General features: G+C 48.9%; 1 protein-coding gene across 1 annotated transcript in view; it reads left to right on the forward strand.

The window, feature by feature from the left end:
- The first annotated feature begins 22,228 nt into the window (after nt 1–22,228).
- The window catches only part of UNC79 (unc-79 homolog, NALCN channel complex subunit), a 770,017-nt gene continuing 766,883 nt past the window's right edge, over nt 22,229–25,362 (forward strand). The window contains exon 1 of the mRNA XM_069208227.1: nt 22,229–22,578. Within this exon, the coding sequence (XP_069064328.1) occupies nt 22,557–22,578 (22 nt within the window). The 5' untranslated portion in view covers nt 22,229–22,556. The remainder of the gene's footprint in view (nt 22,579–25,362) is intronic.

Below are 25,362 nucleotides of genomic sequence, written 5' to 3' on the forward strand. Positions count from 1 at the left end.
TCTGGCCCATCGTCTCTTGGGAATGGTGGTATGCTCCCATGATGTTGGAAAGTGCCTCGTGGAGAGTGGGTTCCCTGGGCCTGTCCTCCCCCTGTTGCACAGCAGTGCTCCCAGCTTCCCTGTTGTCCTGTGCCTCTGTCCCCTGAACCGTGTACCCACTGACCCCAGGTCCATGGTCGTCCTGGGTTTGTGGGGTTGCCTGGGGTCCCTGTAGTGGTGGACACACTGCTGATTGACGTGTCCTGGGGACAGTGGCATGGGCGCGCTGGGTGGGTGCTGTGCTGGTGTTTCCTGAGGGGTGAGGCTCTGTGGTGGATTGGGACTGTGCCTGGGTACCCGACTGTCCAGAGGTCCCGGATGGGCCAGGTCGGTCATCGAGATCCAGGCGTGCAGAGCTGCTGTTGTCACTGTGGGCCTCTTCTGTGGGGGGACTGGATGTAGCTGGCACCTCCTCGCCAGGAACGTTGACTATGGGCCCTGTGGGGATGCAAATGCAGTGTTATTGTATCTGCATGTGCCATCTTGCGCATGGGTGTGTTTCCCTCTTTGATTGTGATTTCCCTGTCAGCTTGGCCTTGTGTGAGTGGTGATTTACTGGGCATGCTGTGGTGTTGGGTGTCCATGCAGGTCTGTGATGGGGGTCCATGCATTGGGGTTGCATGCAGGGCTTGGTATTGGGATGGGTGGGTTGTGATGGTGGGGTATATGTGAGGTGCGGGGGTGAGGGTAGGGGTAGGAGTTTGTGATGGCATACAGGTGGGGGAGGGAGAAAGTAGTAAGGATTTGACTTACCAGAGTCCAGCCCTCCTGCTACTCCTTTGAGGCCCTCAGGATGCATGATTGCCAAGACTTGCTCCTCCCATGTTGTTCGTTGTGGGGGAGGAGGTGGGGGTCCACCGCCAGTCCTCTGTACGGCTACCTGGTGTCTTGCAACCACGGAACTCACCTTCCCCGTAGGTCGTTCCACCTCTTCCTGATGTCATCCTTTGTTCTGGGGTTCTGTCCCATGGCGTTTACCCTGTCCAATACTCTCCGCCATAGCTCCATCTTCCTAGCTATGGACGTTTGCTGCACCTGTGATCCGAAAAGCTGTGACTGTACCCAGATGATTTCCTCCACCATGACCCTTAGCTCCTCCTCTGAGAACCTGGGGTGTCTTTGGGGTGCCATGGATGTGGTGTGCGTGACATGTGTGAGATTGTGTGGGGTGATGTGTTGGGTGATGTGTTGTGGTGTATACTGTGATGTGCCTGGATGGTGTATGAGTGATGGTGTTCTGTACCTCTGATTGAGTGGGTGCTCCTGGCTTGTGTCTGTCTGTGTGCTATCGTTTTTTTCACTGTAAGGGTTTGTAGGTAATGTGGGTGGGTGTTTTATAGTGGTGTGGGTGTGTGGGCGTGGTGTGTGTATATGTGTCAGGTGTGTGTAGTTTGAATTGTCCAATGTGGTGGTGTATTGTAAATGTGTGTGTATTTTCAGCGCGGCGATGTAAACTGCCAATGGTTTACCGCGTTTGAAAGACCGCTGCAGTGATTCGTGGGTTGTGATACTGTGGGTGTATTCCTGTTGGCGTAACGGTGTGGGTTTTGCTATCGCCAGTTTATCACTGACCTTTGGTGTGGTGGACTTGTGTGGGTGTCTGTATAGTGGCTGATATCTCGGTGCGGGTCATAATACCCGTAGCGGAATACCATCACTGTATGTTGGCGCCCGTCAGCACGGCGGTAGGTGGCATTTACTGCCAATGTAATGAGGGCCAATATGTCCTAGCTTAACCATACACTGCACCCTGCCCTCTGGGCTACCTAGGGCCTACCTTAGGGGTGCCTTACATTTAAGAAAGGGGAAGATTTAGGCCTGGCAAGTGGGTACACTTTGCCAAGTAGAATTTACAGTTAAAACTGCACACACAGACACTGCAGTGGCAGGTCTGAGACATGATTACGTAGCTACTTAGGTGGGTGGCACAACCAGTGCTGCAGACCCACTAGTAGCATTTGGTTTCAGGCCCTGGGTACCTCTAGTGCACTTTACGAGGGACTTACTAATAAATCAAATATGCCAATCAAGGAGAAACCAATTACATACACATTTTGTATAGGAGAACTTACACTTTAGCACTGGTTAGCAGAGGTAGAGTGCCCAGAGTAACAAGAACAGCAAAAACAGAGTCCAGCACACATCAACAACCTGGGAAACAGAGGGAAAAAGTTAAGGGATACCACGCCAAGGATGAAAAGTCTAACACTCTCACAACCACTTTCACACTGACACAAACACTCAAACACCGATTGTTACACCTAAAGAAAGACTGTCACACCCAGTCTCAGACTCAGATGCTCTTACATCCAGTTTCACATCCATACAGAGTCAAACACAAACTGTCACACCCAGACACACACTTTCACACTCACTCTCACATCCAGACAGACACTCCTACACCCATTCGCACACCTAGACACTCTCACGCTCAGTTTCATACCAAAACAAGAGGCTTGTACAGCCACTCCCACAGCCATAAAGTCTTCAGCCACTCTCACAGCCAGATAGACACTCTCACACCTATTCTCATACCAATGCCCACACCGAGACACTGCCACACCCAGACAAACACTGTCACACCCAGGCACAGACTCATGCAGACATTGAAACACCCAAGCACAGATTTATGCATAAACTGACACCCAGTCACACACTAATGTACACACTGAAACACCCAAGCATACACTGACACACCCATGGTCACACTGATGTATGCACCGGCACATCCAGTCACACGCCGAAGCATACACTGGCACATTTAGGCACACACTGATATATACACTGACATATCCAATCACGCCTGATACATACACTGAGACAACCAGGCTCACACTGATGCATACACTGTCACACCCAGGCACACACTGATGTATACACTGATATAGGCACACACTGATGCATGCACTACCACACCCAGAGACACACTGATTCACACACTGACACACCCAGGCACACACTGATGCACACACTGACACACCCAGACACACCCTAATGCATGCACTGACACAATCAGGCACAGAATGAGACATGCATTGACACAGTTATGCATACACTGACACACCAGGGGCACATTGATGCATACACTTACACACCTAGGCACACATTAATACATACATTGACACACTCAGGCAACACTGGCGCACCCAGTGACACACCCAGGGAGACACTGATGCATATACGGACACACCCATGGACATGCGTATGCATACACTGACATACCCAGGTACGCTCAGGCACATGCACTAACACACAGAGGTACACAGTGCTGCATCCACTAACTCATTCACACAGTCACTCATATACACACTAACATAACCTGGTACACATGAACCCATACCCTAACACAACTACATACAGACTTTTTTTACATACCAAACACCATACACACAAAAATAAAAAAGAATAATAAAGAGTCAAGCACAGCACTTTCTTTGATTCAATGGTAGTTCTAAGAAGAACCGATCTTTTTTTGTGAAAAACTTTTTTTTCAAAACAATTTGAAAACATTTGAGAACCCTAAATGCAAAACATTTGCATTTTGAAAGCACAATGGTGCTGTAGATTGCTTACTTAACCCCTTCGCTGCCAGGCCTTTTCCCCCTCAGGTGCCAGGCCTTTTTTTGGCTATTTGGAGCAGTTTGCGCTTAGGCCCTCATAACGTTTTCTCCAAATAAGCTACCCACGCCAAATTTGCATCCTTTTTTCCAACATTCTAGGGATTCTAGAGGTACCCAGAGTTTATAGGTTCACCTGAAGGAGCCCAAGAAATTAGCCAAAATACAGCAAAGATTTCGTTTTTTCCAAAGAAATGGGAAAAGGGGCTGCAGAAGAAGGCTTGTGGTTTTTCCCTGAAAGTGACATCAACAAACTGATTTGTCGTGTTAAAATCACCAGCTTTCCAGCTTTCAGGAACAGCAGACTTAAATCAGAAAACCACAATTTTCAACACAATTTTGGCATTTTACTGGGACATACCCCATTTTTACTATTTTTTGTGCTTTTAGCCTCCTTCCAGTTAGTGACAAAAATGGGTGTGAAACCAATGCTGGATCCCAGAAAGCTAAACATTTCTGAAAAGTAGATATAATTCTGAATTCAGCAAGGGGTCATTTGTGTAGATCTTACAAGGTTTTCCTACAGAAAATAACAGCTGAAAAATATTGAAATTGAGGTGAAAAAAACAAACATTTTTCTTCACATTTTACTCTCTAACTTTTTACTGCAATGTCATATTTTTTAAAGCAATATACCATTAAGTCTGTTGGACTATTCTTGTTGTGGGGATATAGAGGGCTTGTAGGTTCATCAAGAACCCTAGGTACCCAGAGCCAATAAATGAGCTGCACCTTGCAATGAGTTTTCATTCTGTACCGGGTATACAGCAATTCATTTGGTGAAATATAAAGGGCCGTATTTGTACGGCCCTAGCGCCACAGTAGCGTCACTTTTTGTGACGCTCCTGTGGCACTAAGCACAGCGCCGTATTTACAAGGTGGCATTAAGCCACTATTTGTGGCTTAACGCCACCCTGAAATCCTTTCCCACGCAGCACTGTGCATGAAAGGGGCGTGCCATGGGTGTTGCTGTGGGCGTGTCACAGCAACACCCATAGCATTTTGGTTCTGCCTCAGATTTATGAAATCATTTAAACCTGAGGCAGCATCAAAATCTAACACCACCCCCAGGGGTGGCATTAGCAGGGCGCAACGAGGAGGAATACTTTTATTCCTCCTCATTTTTTGCTTTTTCTATGTGTGCTTCATTCTGCCACATGCATAGAAAAATCAAAATGCCAGAAATTACTGTTTATGTGGGGGAAGGTGTCCCTTCCTGCACATATACAATCATTTGAAAGTGACGCTTTGGCACTTCTGTGTGTGCTGCATTGTGCAGCACACACAAAAGTGCCAAAGCGCCATTAGTGGTTGTTTATGTGCAGGAAGGGACATCTTCCTGCACATAAACAATCACACCCCTCAACACAGACATCCTTGCACAAAAGTGCAAGGATGCCTGCGTTGGGGCTGACAGCTAAATCTAGCGCCAGTGCACGGGGACACACAGGGATGCACCGTATTCAGTTAAATATTGCGCATCCCTGCATTTCTAAAGTGACGTAGCGTGGCGCTGTCAATTTTGGCGCAGCACCGCGTTTTGCCACTTTTCAATAAATCTAGCCCAAAGAGTGAAAAATAGATATTTGTATTTCCAAAATGGGCACAAGATAAGGTGTTGAGAAGCAGTGGTTATTTGAACATCTCTAAATTCTGGGGTCCCCATACTAGCATGTGAAATATAGGGCATTTCTCAAATAGACTTCTTTTTTACACACTGGCTTACATTTGGAAGGAAAAAATGTAGAGAAACACAAGGGGCAATAACCCTTGTTCTGCTACTATTCTGTGTTCCCCCAAGCCTCCTGATAAAAATAGTACCTCACTTGCGTGGGTAGGCCTAATGCCCCCGAGAGGAAACGCAACATGGTCACATCACATTTTCCCAAAGAAAACTGATGTGTTTTTTGGAAAGTGCCTAGCTGTGGATTTTGGCCTCTAGCTCAGCCGGTACCTAGGAAACCTACCAAACCTGTGCATTTTTTAAAACTAGACACCTAGGGGAATCCAAGATGGGGTTACTTGTGGGGCTCTCACCAGGTTCTGTTGCCCAGAATCCTTTGCAAACCTCAACATTTGGCCAAAAAAACACTTTTTCCCTTACATTTCGGTGACAGAAAGTTCTGGAATCCGAGAGGAGCCACAAATTTCCTTCTACCCAGCATTCCCCCAAACCTCCCAATAAAAATGGTATCTCACTTGTGTGGGTAGGCTTAGTGCCCGCAAAAGGAAATCCCCCAAAACACTATGTGGTCACATCAAAATTTTCAAATAATAAACTACCTGTTTTTTTGTGGGGGACCTGCGCTTTTGGTCCTGGGCTCAGCAGCCATATAGGGAAACCTACTGAACCCAAACATTTCTGAAAACTAGACACCCGAGGGAATCCAGGGAGGTGTGACTTGCGTGGATCCCCTAATGTTTTCTTACCCAGAACCCTCAGCAAACCTCAAATTTAGCTAATAAATCAAATTTTTCCCACATTTCTGTGTGGGATCACCGCACCGGGACAAATTTCCTACCACCCCACGCCCCCCTCAGTCTTCCGGTAAAAATGATACCTCACTTGTGTAGGTGGGCCAAGTGTCTGTGACAGGGAAGGGCCAAAAACATGTCGCAAATGAGGGGTAACCAAAGCGGGTCCAAAAGGGCAGTTAGAAAAACAACATTTTTAGGCTGACAAGTGGGGCAGAATTTTTATCGGTATAGATGAAACAATGCTGGGTGATAGGAATTTTGTGGATTCCTGCAGATTCCGGAAGGTTCCAACACAAAAATGAGGGAAAAATGTGTGATTTCCGGCAAAGTTGGAGGTTTGAAGGGCATTGTGGATAAGAAAATGGTGTGGGTGCATTTGAAGCACACCACCCTGGAATCACCCAGATGTTTCGTTTTCAGATGTGTCTAGGTCTTGTGGGTTTTTCTACATGGCAGCGTCCCAAAGTCCAAAAAGTGCAGCTCTCACCATTCCAAGTGGGACGATTTTGAGAGTTAGCCAAGCTCTCATGGCCCAAATGTAAAACCAAAACCAAAAAGAATCAAACGTCCTTTTGTATGCTGTGGAATAAGGTGTTTTAGTGTGCCCTTCAATTGGGGTGGGGGCAAAAGCAGGCCCATACTGGTTGGTAGCCACCACCCCACTATGTTTAGTTTTTTTAAATTCCCTGGCATCTAGTAGACTTTCTGCCACCCTCGGGGTGTGGATCAGGGGTAATTGCCCCATCAGTCCACAGGTGGGCAGAACAACTTTGCCCCAATTATTTGGGGTGGGGGTATGGCCATGCCCCTACCCGCTTATTTAAAAAAAAAAAAAAAGCTTCCATGGTTTCTGGTGTGCTTTGGCCTCCAAAAAAAGGCAACATTATTGTGCCCCCAGGGGAACAACCCTTCCCTGAGGCAAGGGCCTGCCCCCTCCAAACAAAACACACACATACACACACACCAATCCCTGGTGCCTAAGTGGTTTCTGCCCCCCCTCCCCAGGCAGATTGGCCTAATCGAAATAGGCAGATCTGCCCCCAAGGGGAGCAGAAAAGGTCCAAAAAATAAATCCCCCCCCCCCCAGGGGAGCGATCCTTCTCTAAGGGGTCACTACCCTTGCGTAAAATTGATGCAAAAAAATAAAAAACACTGGTGTCTAGTGGTTTCTGCCCTCCTTGGGGGCAGATTGGCCTAATAAAAAATAGGCGATCTGCCCCCAAGTGGGGCAGAAATGGCCTAAAGACTATTTGCCCCCCCAGGGGAGCGACCCTTGCCTAAGGGGTCGCTCCCCACATATAAAAATATAAAATAAACAAAACAAAATCCCTGGTGTCTAGGGTTTTCTGCCCCCCTCCCCCGGGGGCGGATTGGCCTAATTACAATAGGTTGATCTGTCCCCAAGGGGGGCAGAAATGGCCTACAACAAATTTGCCTCCCAAGGGAGCGACCCTTGCCTAAGGTGTCGCTCCCCTCACATGAAACCGACAAAAAAAAATCCCTGGTGTCTAGTGGTTTCCGCCCCCCTTGGGGGCAGATTGGCCTAATAAAAATAGGGGGCCAGAAATGGCCTAAATACAATTTCCCCCCTGGAGAGCGGCCCTTGCCCAGGGGGCCACCCCCTCTTATGCATAAATATATATTTTTAAAATCCCTGGTACCTAGTGGGCATTTCTGCCTCTGCCTGCACCCTCCTCCTGAGCGGAAGAGAAATGCTTAGCATTTCTCTTCGGCATCGTGCTCGAAGCATGCTTCCAGCACAATGGGAGGTGACCTTTGATGAGGTCAGCACGCGATTGCGTGCTGATGTAATCAGACGTCACTGGGGGTGGAATTGGGGGGTGGAAGAGGAAGCGACTCCTCTTCCATCCCTGATGGGGGGGTGTGGGTGGGAGGCCCACGGGGCAGACTAGCGCTCCCCCCATGGGCCAGGTGCACAATGAGCTGGGCTCGTCCTCGGCACACGGCAACCGTGGCCGAGCCCAGCTTGTCCCAGGGACCCAAGGGGTGAAAACCATAAACTTGCAAAAAAACATAGCAACTGACCTTCTTTTCCTAGGAAAAAAATCATTAACATCTTCAAATTTTGTGAAAAGCTTGTAGGAGATGGCTCAGGATATAACTAGTACATGTGGCATCCATAGTGATGGTTGCAGAAGGGGCACGGCCAGAAGAAGATGAGCCAGCTTCAGTAGTTAAATCTCTTTCTCGCTTCCTTATCATTCAGCGAGACTTGCGTTCAAGTAATATGCACACATGCTTTTGCAAGCTAGAAGTCTAGTGGCTATACTTTTTTGATGTCCCATCAGACAATTCCTTGCCATTCAACTTGCATTTACTGAATCGGGCCGTAACTTTTTCTCTGCTGAAGATATGGTAAATAATTGCCATACCTCGCTCTCCTTTCGTGCACCTGGAGGGGTGTGTTCTTCCTCCTCTTCATCTTCACCATGCAAACCTTAGGCAGTTGGTGGTGCAGCAGTGCCTTCAGTCATCATAAACAGTTTTTAGAAGAAGATTTCCAAAAATCACCTTCATCTTCCAACAGCACGAGTAATACTAACTGTTTTAGGTAGTGATCCTTTTCAAAACTAGGTGTGGGCCAAAAACAACCAATCAAATAAGATCTGAGGTTCCCTTCGTTATAAGGTAAATATTATATACTTACTGTTAGAAATGGGGTCTTCAGTTGGCAGTCAGGTTACCCCCTGTCCAAGCAAGGACCCTCACTCCAGTCAGGGTAAAAGAGAATCACCCTCAACTAACCCCTGCTTATCCCCTTGGTAGCTTGGCATGAGCAGTAGACTTAACTTCAGAGTGCTAGGTGTAAAGTATTTGTACCAACACACACAGGGCCATATTTATACTTTTTGACGCAAAACTGCGCTAACGCAGTTTTGCGTCAAATAAATTAGCGCCGGCTAACGCCATTCTGAAGCGCCATGCGGGCGCCGTATTTATTGAATGACGTTAGCCGGCGTTAGCCGCCGGCGCTGTCTGGTGTGTGTTAAAAAAAATGACGTACACCAGGCAGCGCCGGCGTAGGGGAAAATGGAGCTTGGCCGCCAAAAAATGGGGCAAGTCAGGCTGAGGCAAAATTTGCACCGCAACCCGATTTGCGCCATTTTTTTTTTACTCCCAACCCCCATTGACATGACTCCTGTCTTAGCAAAGACAGGAGTCATGCCCCCTTGCCCAATGGCCATGCCCAGGGGACTTCTGTCCCCTGGGCATGGTCATTGGGCATAGTGGCATGTAGGGGGGCACAAATCAGGCCCCCCTATGCCACAAAAAAAAAAAAAAAACGACTTACCTGAACTTACCTTAATGTCCCTGGGATGGGTCCCTCCAGCCTTGGGTGTCCTCCTGGGGTGGACAAGGGTGGCAGAGGGGGTCCCGGGGGGCATGGGAGGGCACCTCTGGGCTCCTTCAGAGCCCACAGGTCCCTTAACGCCTGCCTTTTGCAGGCGCTAAAAAACGGCGCAAAAGCGGGCGTACGTCATTTTTTTGGACCCGCCCACTCCCGGGCGTGAATTTTGCCCGGGAGTGTAAATACGGCGCACATGCCGCGGAGTCACTTTTTTAGACGGGAACGCCTACTTTGCATATAATTAACGCAAAGTAGGTGTCCACGCTAAAAAAGGACGCAAACTCCATGGACTTTGGCGCAAGACGCGTCTAACGCCAAAGTATAAATATGGAGTTACTTTTGCGTCGGAATTGCATCAAAAAAAACAACGCAATTCCGGCGCAAACGGAGTATAAATATGCCCCACAGTAACTTAATGAAAACACTACAAAATGACACAACACAGGTTTAGAAAAATAGATAATATTTATCTAAATAAAACTGGACCAAAACGACAAAAATCCAAAATACACAAGTCAAGTTATTAATTAAGAAGCAAAAAGAGTCCTCATGTAATTTTAAACACACACTAACACTGTTAGGGTGAAAATGTACCTTGGGTGCGTCAAAAATAACCCTGTTCGGGCAAGTGTGGGTCAAAAAGGGCTTGCGATGTGTCTATTCCACTAACTAACGGGACCTTGTGTTGTTTCTCCTTTCGTTAGGTCAGGTGCCTCATTTTTTCTCTCCGCAGGAGAGCGATGCATTGATCCAGTCAACACTCTTGGGTCCCGGCAGGCCTTGCGTTGTTTTTACACGCCCAGCGGTACTTGCGTCGGAAATCCAGCCGCACGATGATCCGAAAACCACGCAGCGCGGGTTGTGATCTCACTAGCCTCCATCAGCGATGCTGTGCGTCGTTTCTCCAGCTCAGTGTGTCGATTCTTCAGTCGCATTGCAGGCGAGCGTCGATTTTGACCCGCGAAGCCAGTGGCATGTCGATTTTTCAGTTGCAGATCGGAGTAGCGTCAATCTTTTCCCTGCACGGCGTTCTGTGCGTGGATTTCTTCCTCTTAGGCTGCTAGCTTCTCCTTTCAGGGTCCCAGGAACTGGATGGGCACCACTTGACAGAGTAGGAGTCTCTCCAGAGACTCCAGGTGCTGGCAGAGAGAAGTCTTTGCTGCCCCTGAGACTTCAAACAACAGGAGGCAAGCTCTAAATCAAGCCCTTGGAGAGTTCTTCACAAGATGGAAGGCACACAAAGTCCAGTCTTTGCCCTCTTACTCTGGCAGAAGCAGCAACTGCAGGATAGCTCCACAAAGCAAAGGTAGGGCAGCCCTTCATCCTCCGCTTTTCAGCTCTTCTTCAGGCAGAGGTTCCTCTCGGTTTCCAGAACTGTTCTAAAGTCTGTGGTTTTGGGTGTCCTTTTTATAGCCAATTTCTCCTTTGAAGTAGGCCTACTTCAAAGCAAAGTCTCTCTTGAATGTGAAATCCTGCCTTGCCCAGGCCAGGCCCCAGACACTCACCAGGGGGTTCGGGACTGCACTGTGTGAGGGCAGGCACAGCCCTTTCAGGTGTAAGTGACCACTCCTCCCCTCCCTCCTAGCACAGATGGCTCTTCAGGAAATGCAGACTATACCCCAGCTCCCTTTGTGTCACTGTCTAGTTTGAGGTGCAACCAGCCCAACTGTCAAACTGACCCAGACAGGGAACCTACAAACAGGCAGAGTCACACAAATGGTATAACCAGGAAAATCCTCACTTTCAAAAAGTGGCATTTTCAAACACACAATCTTAAAATCTACTTTACTAAAAGATGTATTTTTAAATTGTGAGCTCAGAGACCCTAAACTCCACATGTCCATCCGTTCCCCAAGGGAATCTACACTTTAATCAGATTTAAAGGTAGCCCCTGTGTTAACATGGTGAGAGGGACAGGTCTTGCAACAGTGAAAAACAAATTTAGCAATATTTCACTGTCAGGACATATAAAACTGATTACTATATGTCCTACCTTAACCATACACTGCACCCTACCCTTGGGGCTACCTACGGCCTACCTTAGGAGATCCTTACATGTAAGAAAAGGGAAGGTTTAGGCGTGGCAAGTGGGTACACTTGCCAAGTCGAATTTAAAGTTAAAACTGCACACACAGACACTGCAGTGGCAGGTCTGAGACATGATTACATAGCTACTTATGTGGGTGGCACAACCAGTGCTGCAAGCCCACTAGTGGCATTTGATTTACAGGCCCTAGGCAACTCTAGTGCACTGTACTAGGGACTTTCTAATAAATCAAATATGCCAATCATGGATAAGCCAATTACATACACATTTTGTATCGGAGCACTTGCACTTTAGCACTGGTTAGCAGTGGTAAAGTGCTCAGAGTAACAAAAACAGCAAAATCAGAGTTCAGCATACATCAACAACCTGGGAAACAGAGGCAAAATGTTAAGGGAGACCACACCAAGCATGAAAAGTCTAACACGTGTGTCCCCTAGCTGAAAGTAGGGAGCAACTACCCAACCTCATGGGAGTTCTCATCACTAAGGCAGAAGAACCTGGACAGACCATCAGCATTGGCGTGTCCTGTACCAGGACGGTGCTCCACAGTAAAGTCCATCCCCTGTAGGGAAATGGACCACCTCAACAGTTTTGGATTCTCACCCCTCATCTGCATCAACCATCTGAGGGGCCTGTGGTCCGTCTGAACTCAGAAGTGAGTCCCAAACAAGTAGGGTCTTAGCTTCTTTAGTGCCCAGACCACAGCAAATGCTTCATGTTCCATGGCACTCCACCTACGTTCCCTGGGAAATAACCTCCTGCTAATGAAGGCTACGGGTTGATCAAGGCCCTCTTCATTAAGCTGTCAGAGTACTGCTCCAGTATCATGCTCTGAGGCGTCTGTTTGCACAACAAACTCCTTGGAGTAGTCAGGTGCCTTCAGCACAGGTGCTGTGCACATGGCAGCCTTCAGGGCATCAAAAGCGGTCTGGCAAGCCTCTGTGCAGATCAACTTCCTGGGTTGCTTCTTCGAAGTCAACTCAGTCAAGGGGGTAACAATGGTACCATACCTCCTGACAAATCTCCTGTAGTATCCTGTGAGACCTAAAAAGGCTCTCACTTCAGTCTGGGTCTTGGGAGGCTCCCAAGCCAGAATTGTGTCAATATTAGGCTGTAGGGGTGCCACCTGGCCACTCCCCACCTGGTGTCCTAAATACACCACAGAACCCTGCCCTATTTGGCACTTGCTTGACTTACTAGTGAGGCCTGCCTCCTGCAGGGCCTCTAACACTCACCAGAGGTGTTGCAGGTGTTTCTCCCATGTGGAACTAAACACAGCAATGTCATCCAGATAGGCGGCACTGAACTCATCTAGCCCAGCAAACACCTGGTTGACCAACCTCTGAAAGGTGGCAGTGGCATGGGCATTCTTCATCCCAAATGGCATGACTTTAAATTGAAAGTGTCCATCTGGGGTAGAGAATGCTGACCTCTCCTTTGCCCCCTCAGTTAAGGCAATCTGCCAGTACCCAGATGTGAAGTCAAATGTACTGAAGTACTTGGCAGTTCCTAACCAGTCAATGAGCTCATCAGCTCGGGCATGGGATGTGCGTCAGTCTTGCTGACCACATTGAGTCCCCAGTAATCCAAACAGAACCGGAGTTATGGATTGGCACCAGGTGCAGCAGCCTTTGGGATTAGACCATTACCACTGGGCTGGCCCAAGGACTGCTGGAGTGCTCAATAACGCCTAGGGTAAGCATTTTGGATACCTCATCCTTAATGCATGCCCTGACCCTGTCAGTCACCCTGTAAAGTTTTTGTTTAATAGGTGTACTGTTCCCAGTGTCCACATCATGTGTGCACAAGTGTGTGACTCCTGGGATCAGGGAAAACAGTGAGGCAAACTGTCCCAACAGGTAGCAACAGTCACCCTGCTGCTCCTCAGTCAGGCAGGGGGAGAGGATCACTCCCTCCACTGACCCATCTTTTTCTCCTGCAGACAAGAGGTCAGGAAGAGGCTCACTCTCCTCCTCCACCCCATCATCTGTCACAAGGAGCATGGACAGTTCAGTCCGCTCAAAGTGAGGTTTGAGATGGCTGACATGCAGGACACTGAGAGGGTTCCTTGGAGATTGCAAGTCCACCAGGTAGGTGACTTCACTCTTACGCTCCACCACCTCAAGTGGCCCAGTCCCCTTATCCTGGACACCCTAGGGTCTACCCACACTTTCTGACCAGATTGAAACTCGACCAGAGTGGCATTCCGGTCGTACCACCATTTCATATCTTCCTTTCTTGCTTCTAGATTCTCCTGTTCGAGACTCCTGAAGCATGCAGTCTGGTTTCTCAATGCCAGCATGTAGCTAAATACATCCTGGGCGGGTTTACTAGGAACTTTCTCCAAAGCCACCTTCACTAGAGTCAAAGGTCCCCTCACAGGGTGGCCATAAATCAGCTCAAAGGAACTAAACCCAAGTCCCTTTTGAGGCACCTCCCTGTAGGCGAACAGAAGGCATGGCAAGAAGACGTCCCACTTCCGCCTCAAGGGCTCTGACAGGCCCTGAATCATGCCTTTCAAGGTGCGGTTGAATCTCTCAACCAGCACATTACTATGGGGGTGGTTCGGTATGGTGAACTTATAGGTTACCCCACACACTTTCCACAGAGATTTCCTATACGTGGATATGAAGTTGGTACCCCTATCAGATATCACTTCCTTGGGGAACCCTATGCGGGTAAAACCCCCCATCAGTGCACGACCCACCACAGGGGAAGTGACTGACCTCAGAGGAATGGCTTCTGGGTACCGGGTGGCATGGTCCACCAAGACCAGGATGAACCTGTTGCCCATGGCTGTCTTGGGGTCCAGAGTCCCCACAATGTCAATACCTACCCTCTCAAAGGGAGTACTAACCACAGGTAAAGGTTGGAGGGGAGCCTTACATTTCCCCCCACTCTTGCCATTTGCCTGGCAAGTCTGACAAGACCTGCAATGTGCATCTGAGTGCCTGTGCATTAGGGGTCAGTAAAAGTGTGTGACAAGCCCCTCAAAAGGTCTTGTCCTCCCCCAAATGTCCAGCTAAAGGCACATCATGAGCCAACCCCTGTAGGAAGGCCCTGAAGCACTGGGGTACCACCAGCACACAGGCTGATCCAGGCTCAGGAACCTTAGGTTCGTTATACAGGAGGTCATCCTCCCAAAAATCAGGTGTGATACTAGATCCTTGCCAGCCTCCTGGTCTGCAGCCTGCTGCCGCAAGCCCTCTAGAGTAGGGCATGTCTTCTGTGCTGCACAAAATGCGTCCCTGGTGAACCCCCACTTCCTGCTGCCACTGCAACAGCTCAGGGACCTCCCCCAGTTCAGCCACCTGTTCCCCTGTAGGCTCCGGGGCGTCACCCTCAGGTTCCACCTCCTCCTGCACTGTGGGTACTTTCTGGGTACGGTTTCCCGTGCCCCCTGCCCTTACTCTTCTTGGCAGTCCCCTGGGCCACTGTTTCAGGCTCAAGGGGCTCTTGAATACCCTGACAGGCTGCCATTGACTGGGTGGGTATGCATACCCACCCAGGCAGACCCAACATCTCCAAGACCTGTGTTCCATCTCCTTCCAAGGGGAATCCTCCAGGCCATTGCCTAGCAAACAATCAACAGGCATGGTTGGACTCACAGCTACCTTCAAGGAACCTGAGACCCCCCTCATTCAAAGGGAACCTGCGCCACTCTGCACAGGTGCTCTGAGTTGTCCACTGCAACTACTTGGTGAAGTACCCGGGAAACAATCTGCTCTTCAGACACCAAGTGACTCCTCACTGTAGTCACACTAGTTCCTGTGTCTCTCAGAGCCTCCTCCCTCTGTCCATTGATGGTCACCCACTGCCTGTACTTCTTAGTGTTCTCAGGCATGAGGGTTCTCTGGACCATCTCACTGTCCCCTAGTGAGACAAGGGTCATCTCAGCTGGCTCCCACCCACCTGGAACCAACTCCTCCCCAAGTGCTATACTGGCCAGACCCTGGGACGGCGCACCGGTGGGTGCCGGTGTACTTTTGGGGCATTTGGGGTCCCCCCTCACATGACCCACCTGGTCACATGCATAGCATTTACGTGGGGGACCACCTGCCACTGGCTTCCCTTTGGAGAACCATGGCTTCTTCTCACTGGGCGGTTGGGAATCCTTACCTTGGGAATCAGTTTGGGGCCCTTTAGAGAACGCCCCCTGTTTACCCTTACCCCCCCTTTCTTCTGAGAGGGACCCTGCCCACCCTTGGTGTGGTCTCCACCATACCTCTTCTGGACCCTGGTGCTCTCCCAGTGGTCCGCTTCCTGCGCAAGCTTCCTGGGGTCAGTCAGCTTGCTGTCAATCAGGTGCTGGCACAGCTCTGGAAAACATAAACTGTGCAAGTGCCCCCAAGCAATCAGATTGTAAAGCCCCTCATAAGTAGTTATCTTACTACCCTTCACCTAACCATCCAGTGACCTGCAATAAGAATCAACCCATTCCAACCATGTTTGGGATTCCTTCTTCTTGTAGGATCTAAACTTATCCTTGTACTGCTCAGGGGTGAGACCATACCTTGTGAGTAGGGCATCCTTCATGCTAGAGTAGGTGAGATTCTGAGCATCCCCTAGGGATGTCAGTGTATCCCTCCCATCTACCTCAAAGTGCTTCCACAGACCCACCCCCCAAAGAGCTTCAGGGACCAGATTCATATGGAGAGCAGACTCATACCCCTTAAACCACAAGTATATGTCATCCTCCCTTTTATAATCCTTCACAAGATCTTTAGGAACGTGCACCCTCCTTTCAGGCTGCACTGTGATGTGGCTGCCAACATCCCTACTAGACTGGCTCCTCTGATCCAGCTCCCTCAAGCTGAGCTCATAAGCCAACAACAACTTTTTCTCTTCAATGGCCATCCTCATTTTCTCCAACTCCCTCTGGTGCTCCCTCTCTGCCTGCCTGTCCTGCAATTCTTCAGGGGTCAGACCCTTAGATGAGACACTGCTACCTGCCCTGGAGACCCTCTCCCTGTACATAACAGGTCCACCCACAATACTATTGTGTATGGAATGCCCTTCCTCCTCCTCATCCTCTGTGTGCCCTTCAGTGCTCTTGGCTGTCACCCAGGCCCTCAGCGCCTTTTGCAGCTCCTCCTTCTTGGAAGAGCTCTTAATGGGACAGTCAAAACTTTTACACAACTGCTTTAACTGAGCCTTGGTATAGCTATCCAATTTCACTAGGTCAAAAGCAGCTCCAACTAATACAACTCCAGATTTATACATGATGAAAAGTCAACAAAAGTGCAAAGTTCCAAAAAGTAGAAAACAAATTCCCAAATGAAGTTCAGAAGTCAATCAAAGATTACCACAAAAATGGATGTAGGGAAAAATCCAAGCAAATGAGAAAAATCAAAGGTCACAAGACAAGCAGTATGTGGTCAGGTAGTGGTCTGCACTCAAAACAGTAGTGTACACTTAATCACTGTATGTCAAGTACAAATACAAGTCCAATCCCAACCGCTGATCACCAATTTTAGAAATTAGGTCTTTGGTTGGCAGTCAGGTTACCCCTTGTCCAAGCAAGGACCCTCACTGTAGATAGGGTAAAAGAGAATCACCTTCAGCTAGCCCCTGCTTACCCCCTTGGTAGCTTGGCACGAGCTGTAGGATTAATTTCAGAGTGCTAGGTGTAAAGTATTTGTACCAACACACACAGTAACTTAATGAAAACACTACAAAATGACACAACACAGGTTTAGACAAAAAGAGAATATCTAAATAAAACAAGACCAAAATGACAAAAATCCAGAATACACAAGTCAAGTTATTAATTAAAAAGCAAAAAGAGTCTTCATGTAGTTTTAAACACACACTAACACTGTTAGCGTGAAAATGTAGCTTGGGTGTGTCAAAAATAACCCTGCGCAGATGAGTGTGCGTCAAAAAGGGCTTTCAATGCGTCGATTTCACTCACGAGCGGGACCTTGCGTCGTTTCTCCTTTTGTCGGGTCGGGTGTGTTGTTTCTTTTCTCTGCAGGAGAGTGATGCGTCGATCTGGTCAACACTCTCGGGTCCGGGCAGGCCTTGCGTTGTTTTTACACACCCAGCGGTACTTACGTCGGAAATCCAGCTCCACGATGATCCGAAAACCACGCAAGATAGCTCCACAAAGCACAGTCACAGGCAGGGCAGCTCTTCTTCTTCAGCTCTTATCCAGGCAGAGGTTCCTCTTGTTTCCAGAAGTGTTTATAAAGTCTGTGGTTTTGGGTGCCCTTCTTATATCCAATTTCTCCTTTGAAGTAAGCCTACTTCAAAGCAAAGTCTCTCTTGAATGTGAATTCCTACGTTGCCCAGGCCGGGCCCCAGACACTTCCCAGGGGGATGGAGACTGCATTGCGTGAGGGCATGAACAGCCCTTTCAGGTGTAAGTGACCACTCCTCCCCTCCCTCCTAGCACATCAGGAAATGCAGACTACACCCCAGCTCCCTTTGTGTCACTGTCTAGTGTGAGGTGCAACCAGCCCAACTGCCAAACTGACCCAGACAGGGAATCCACAAACAGGCAGAGTCACAGCAATGGTATAAGCAAGAAAATGCTCACTTTCTAAAAGTGGCATTTTCAAACACACAATCTTAAAATCAACTTTACTAAAAGATGAATTTTTAAATTGTGAGCTCAGAGACCCCAAACTCCACACGTCCATTCACTCCCAAAGAGAATCTACACTTTAATCAGATTTAAAGATAGCCCCTATGTTAACCTATGAGAGGGACAGGCCTTGCAACAGTGAAAAACGAATTTAGCAATATTTCACTGTCAGGACATATAAAACACATTACTATATGTCCTACCTTAACCATACACTGCACCCTGCCCTTGGGGCTACCTAGGGCCTACCTTAGGGGTGACTTACATGTAAGAAAAGGGACGGTTTAGGCCTGGCAAGTGGGTACACTTGACAAGTCGAATTTACAGTTAAAAACTGCACACACAGACACTGCAGTGGCAGGTCTGAGACATGATTACAGAGCTACTTATGTGGGTGGCACAACCAGTGCTGCAGGCCCACTAGTAGCATTTGATTTACAGGCCCTGGGCACCTCTAGTGCACTGTTCTAGGGACTTACTAATAAATCAAATATGCCAATCATGGATAAGCCAATTACATACACATTTTGTATCGGAGCACTTGCACTTTAGCACCGGATAGCAGTGGTGAAGTGCCCAGAGTAACAAAAACAGCAAAATCAGAGTCCAGCATGCATCAACCACTTGGGAAACAGAGGCAAAAAGTTAAGAGAGACCACGCTTTTCAAGGATGAAAAGTCAAACACTAACATATAGGTGCACCCTGGTTCCAATGTAATAGGCAGATGCTCGTATACTAAAACTAACCTTCTAAAAAAAATTGTGGGGTCTGCAGATCCGTCACTTGATCAGACCAGAAACCATAGACTAGGACTCTCCATGGTTTTTTGGCTCTGCAGAGGATCCGGGAGCCAGAAAATGTAAAAAAAAAAAAAAAAAATACACTATATATTGTTATATTTATTTAAATTATGAATACTTTCTTTTTGTTTTATCAAACTTTTCTTCTCTTTTTAAATTCTAATCCTTATTTTCTTTGTCATCATTACTTTCTCCTACTTTGTATTTCTTTTCCCTTTTTTAACCATAATTTAAAACTATTGAGCTTTCCACAATTATGAAATACCAATACTGTAGAAATGTGCCCACAAAACTGTCCATAAACCAGGTCCTGTTGATTGCATCCAGCTACATTTAAAAAACCCTAGAAATTCACTGAAAAAAACAAAGGTTACAGGGATGTTATAATTAGGAAATATAGTCCCTCATTTCAACCCTGGCTGACGGTGTTAAGTTGGAGGTAGCACCGCCAACAGGCTGGCGGTAATTACTGCCATATTATGACATTGGCGGTTTAGCACATGCCAAACTGCCAATGTACCACACCATCAGTCACGGCGGTAATGACCGCCAGGCTGGAGACAACGGTCTCCAGCCCGGCGGCCGTCACTAGTCCGTCTGCGGGGGCCACCTCCCCTGCCCCCCAAACTCCATGGGCCCCCCAGTCATACCTCCCACCCCCCCACTTACGCACTCACACAACACTCACACACCAACACGCGCACACACATGCACACACATACACGATACATCCCCCCAACACACACCACACCCCCGCATACATAAACGCACTCACACAACCTCTAAACACTCACAGTCACACCCCCATTCACGCACACACTACACAACAGCCCGCCAACCCCCCCGTCAGACGATCACCTTACCTGCCTCGGTGGACGTCCGGGAGGGAATAGGTTCCATGGGGCCTGCTCTGCCACCAGCACCCCATCACCAGAACACCGCCACGCCGAATACTGAATCGTAATTGAGTGGGCGGTGTTCTGATGACGTGGCGGTTGCGGAGGAGCAACCTCCACTGCACCGCCGACCGCCAGTATGGCTCCTGGCGGCTCTCTGACCAAAATATGGCAGAGCGTCGCAAGCAGTCCTAATATGGTTGGTGGAAGACCGCCAACACTGGCGGTCTTCGGTCTGGCGGAACCTCGGCGATCTTCCCTGAAGACCGCCGAGGTCATAATGAAGGCCATAGTTTGAAAAAATTTACAAATTCACTGAAAAAACACAATGGTTACCGGACATTATAGTTAGGTTCACATTTCACGTGTACAAAACTAGTGAAATTCAGCAGTTATAGTTACCTCTGCTAACTATAACTTGCACCCACCTAAAGCACTGCTTATGACCTCACATATTACATCACTCATGACATGGTCAATGATATCACTGATAACATCATCCAGAGAAAAAGCTGAGACATACAGTCATACCTCCATACAATTGTACATCCACACACACACACCTACTCACATACTCGTTCATATATCTATAAGACTACTGACACACACGCACTCACTCTCTCACTCACTCACAGAGCCACTAACATGACTCACTCACTCATACATTACTAAGTCAGCAAGTCATACACTTACACAGCTACCCATTCACACACTCATATAGCCACTCAGACATGAAGTCATACATCTGTACAACCACTCACAAAAAACAAATAACATTCCCACACAGCCACAAATATACCCACTTAGTTACTCATACAAGCATTCACACACCCACACACTCAGCTATCTAGTCACAGACATGGTTACTCACTCTCCGATACAGACACGTACACACAAAGTAACTCAGCTGTAAAACAACCATGATACCAAATCACTCACCCATACAATCACTGACACACCCAGTCACTCACCCATGCAGGCACTAACACACCAACTCACTCACTGATATAGGTACTCACACATCCACTTACTCTCCCATACATTCACTGATACAGCCTGGCACCTAAGTGTAGTCACTCAAGCACCCAGTCACACATGCAGTCACTTACTCGCTCGCTCACTCACTCACCGATACAATCACTAACACACCCACTCACTTATCCATACAAGCACTCACACACCTACTCACTCACCCATGCAGCAACTCATACACCCACTCAACAATACAGATGCTGACACACCCAGTGACTAACCGATACAGCTACTCCCACATCTACTCACTTTCCCATAAAGCCACTGACATCAACACACTTATGCATAAATTCACTGATACATACCTCAGTCACCCATGCACTCACTGACTCACCCACTCACTCACATCACAAACACATTCTGTCACTCACCCATATGAGGACATACACACCCACTCACTGGTACACCACTCACGCTCCCAGTCACACATCCAGACAAACACTTACACTCCCTGGATGTCTCCTCCAGTGATGTCATTAGTGATGTAATTTGAGATATCATCAGTGATGTCACTGACATGTCATGAGTGATGTAATATGTGAGGTCATAAGCAGTGCATTATGGTGGACGCAAGTTATAGTTAGCTGAGGTAACTATAACTGCTGAATTTCACTGGTTGTCTAGGTGTGAAATGTCCCTGTAACCTTTGTTTTTTCAGTGAATTTGTAATTTTTTAATTCTATTTCCTAACTATAACATCCCTGTAACCTTTGGGTTTTTTTCAGTGATATATATATATATTGTTTGCAGTTTAATGTCCCTGTAACCTTTGTTTTTTCAGTGAATTTGTAATTTTTTAATTCTATTTCCTAACTATAACATCCCTGTAACCTTTGGTTTTTTTTCAGTGATATATATATATATTGTTTGCAGTTTTATATAGCGTGAACTCGACCCTAAGGTATTCATAAGCACCAGTTACATTACACAAGGACACATTCATGTTTAAGCATGTTATATTCGTGTTTATAGATAGCTAATAAATAAAATATTAACCCCAAAACACGTGATGTTTGGTGTTCCATATCCACCAGTGTATGGCTTTGCAACTGGAGCGACCGTCCGCTTACACAGAGATATGGTAACAGATGCACAGATGTTTGTCTTCCAAAGAAATTGGTAACACATCAAATCTACACAGAAATCGCGGTGTCCTTTTTTGGGGTGACCTGCAGCCTCCCCTGCCCCCTCTTGCTGAACGCACACTGTGTATAGATGTTGAGCATTAGATGGTAGCTGCCAGCTGTGCACCGTGAAGGGTAATATATGCAGCATTTGAGGGGGGGTCTCTCTGCTGATGCTGCTGCTGACGCTGCTGCCATCGCCATTCTGCTTGCCTCATCCTGTGCATGGAGGAGACAGTGCCCAGCTCTGGTGCAGCCCATTCTGCTGCTAATCAGATCTTTCTGTCGTCGCTCATTTCCTCTCCCTCGCCGGCCGCCCGGGTGAGAGGCAGCTGGCGGACGTCAGAGGGTCTCGTGCTGCTGCTGCAGGGACCGTCCTTGAGCCCGGCGCCCGCGCCTCCCCGGGTGCACCCCTGGCTGCAGCTGATGCCAGAGCCCGGGCCGGGGCTGCTGCTCCCGCCGCCCCCGCGGGGCCTCCTCCCAGACAGAGCCGCGCCGCAGGCGAGGGCCGGACACCCGGAGCCATCACGGATTCAAGTGGGAGACGGTTCTACCTGGACGCAATGTCCACCAAGGCGGAGCAGTGTGAGTGCGGGGAGAGGGTGAAGGAACAGTGGCAGGTGGCTAAGGCAGGGGCGGGCACAGGGAGAGGGAAGCGGAGAGATGCAGGGGCGGGGAGGTGATGGGAAAGGGCGCTAGTGGATGGTGGCGGGTGAAAGGGTGCAAGGAGTCAGAGGCGGCCGTGGGGAGCAAGGAGAAGGCGGAAGAGTGAGTGCGTGTGTAGTGAATGTAGCGCCTAGCGGTAATAGTAGAAGAGCATGGAGGACTGCGAGAGACTGGGGAGGGAATGGGCAGGTGATCTGGGGCCAGATGGGGCACAACGCGAGAATGCCATGGGGCATTGGAGAGTAAACATGATCTGACAAGGAACGGGGAGCTGGGAGTGGGGAGTAGATGAGGCAGGGATGTGCATGTAATGATGCAGGCGAGGGAGATGGGGGTGAGGCCTTGGGTGGGGGTCGAAGGGCATTGGAAAGGAGAGAGGCACAAAATTGAACAGGGGATTGTGACAGAGAATGTAGAAGAGGGTAATATGAGGGGATAGGAGGTGATAGAAGGGGCAGCTTGGGCTAAGTGTAGCACACAGGGTGTGAGGAGAGCTTGAGGGATAGAGGATGGGGCAGAGGATGGGGGTGCAGGAGATACGGGAAGAGTGTAGGTTGGAGGGAATGGAAGGGGCTAGAAACTGGCGTAGTTCAGTTGTTTGCAGGGGTAACTAAAGGAATAAAGAATTGGTTTGTGGGGAGAAGACGGGGCAGTGAGAGGAGAAAGTGATAGTTTAGGGGGCAGAGGAGGTGCGAGAGAAAAGCGCTGGACCGAGTTAAAAAAGGAGCGATAGAGCGGGAATGGCATAGAAGGGAGGAGGCAGTTGAAGGCGAGGGGGCTGGTCAAAGGGTTACAGCAGTGAAGAGGCGGGGACAACGACTGAGAGTCACAAGGGCCTTGCTATGTGAACGAGAGGTTAGGATGCCTGTAATGCGAGCCCTGTACCTCAGTGTAAGAATGCCGATTACAGGGGCCATTTTATGTTTACCGCACGCCTCAATGCCGAGGGAGGCCCACACCGCGCGGTAAAACTGGCGAACACCGTGGAATTCTGCATGATCCAACCCCACGATCCAGAGCAAGGGCTGATCTATGGACCCGCCCACTTTAATGGAAGGAAAAACACAGAAGGGGCTGCTGGGAATAGAATGTCAGTTTATGCCTGGACGTGGATCCTGCTGACTAATAAATGGTGGGTTCTAAGATGAAGTCCCTCTGGGGGAATCAGTGCACAGGGCTCTGCTGGATGGAGTTCCTTTGGAACCTATGGGCTCAGTTGGGAAGCTACTTGGGGTAGGTAGCTCGGGGATGCACTTGGGGGCTTTTTGGAAAGGGCCTGGGGAACATGGCGCCTGAGTTCACTTAAGGATTCATTAGCGTACTTGGGCTAGGTGGACGGGTCGCCTGAGCACCCCTGGGCTCGTTAAAAGGGGCCCCTGAGGATACCTGTTCTCGATAGAGGGGCCATTGAGGACACCTGTGCTTGGTTGATTTCACTGCAGCTGGAACCTGGGCATGATGGGCGGCCTCCTGAGCGCACCTGGGATAGGTAAAAGAGACTCCCGGAGCGCACGCGGAGTCTGTGGGGTGTTACCGGAACTCCTTTGAAGGGATTCCACTGCGCGCAAGGGCTCGGTAGAAGGGTCTTCTGATCAAACCTGGACTCGTTAGTAAGGACTCCCCAGCACACCTGGGTCGGTGGGGGAGCTATTGAGGACACCGGGGCAATTGAATGAGACTCCTAGCCGCACCTGGAGTATGTAGAAAGGACTCCTGCGCAAACCTGTTCTCGGTGGACGGGACTCCTGAGTGCACTTGAGCTTGGTGGACGGACTCCCGAGCACCCAAGGGCTCGGTAGAAAGGATTCCAGAGCATACCTGGGATCAGTGGCGGGACTATTGAGAACACCTGGGCTCAGTGAATGAGACTGCTGTTTGCACCCGGCTTGATGGACGGACTCTTGAGCACACCTGAGCTCGTTGAATGGGGCTCCTATTAGTACCCAAGGTCTCGGTAGAAGATATACCTGGGCTTGGTGGTTGGTCTTCAGAGATCACCCGTGCTAGATGGGCAGGTTTCCTGAACGCACCTGGTGTGGTCGAAGGGGCTTGTAAGCACACCCAGGCTTGGTGGTCAGAGTTTCTTCCTGGGCCCACATCGGGATAGGTAAAAGGGACTCGGAAGAGCGCGAGAGGTCTGTGGAGGGTCTCCTGAGCGCCCTGGGTTCGGTAGAAGGGACTTCTGGGCCCACGTGGACTCGGTGGGCACCTCGTAACTGCGAATCTTTAGGCCTTCAGAAATCCTCACGCTTGCAGTACCGGGGGTGCAGATGCACCATTTTGAAGTTAAGATAGAGACAGAGTGGTGAACCGACCCTCTTTGTTCATCTGACCATGTCAACCATGGAGCTGGGATCAGTTCCCGAATTCCGTGAACGTTTTGACAGCACTCTCTCATTAACTCATTCACTGACGTACTCATGCATGCATTCAGGCACTGAATCACTGTTGTACTCACTCACTCGTTGGCCCATATTTTGGGCGCAGAACGATGGTCCCTTGAACCCCAGAGAAGGAATCATGTATTTTATACTTGTTGCTAAGACTATATCCTTCAGCCTGCACTATCTGGTTCAGAATAAAGGCTCCGAAACCCTCAGCAAAGCCCCCTTCTCTAACTCAGCTGTCCATGGTGCTGACTGCGACTTTCGGAGGTCAGGACAGGCGGAGTTTCCGAGGGCCATACAGTATCGGTGGTACTGA

The sequence above is a fragment of the Pleurodeles waltl genome, chromosome 9, assembly GCF_031143425.1.
Source record: "Pleurodeles waltl isolate 20211129_DDA chromosome 9, aPleWal1.hap1.20221129, whole genome shotgun sequence".
In the NCBI taxonomy this organism is placed as follows: Eukaryota; Metazoa; Chordata; class Amphibia; order Caudata; family Salamandridae; genus Pleurodeles; species Pleurodeles waltl.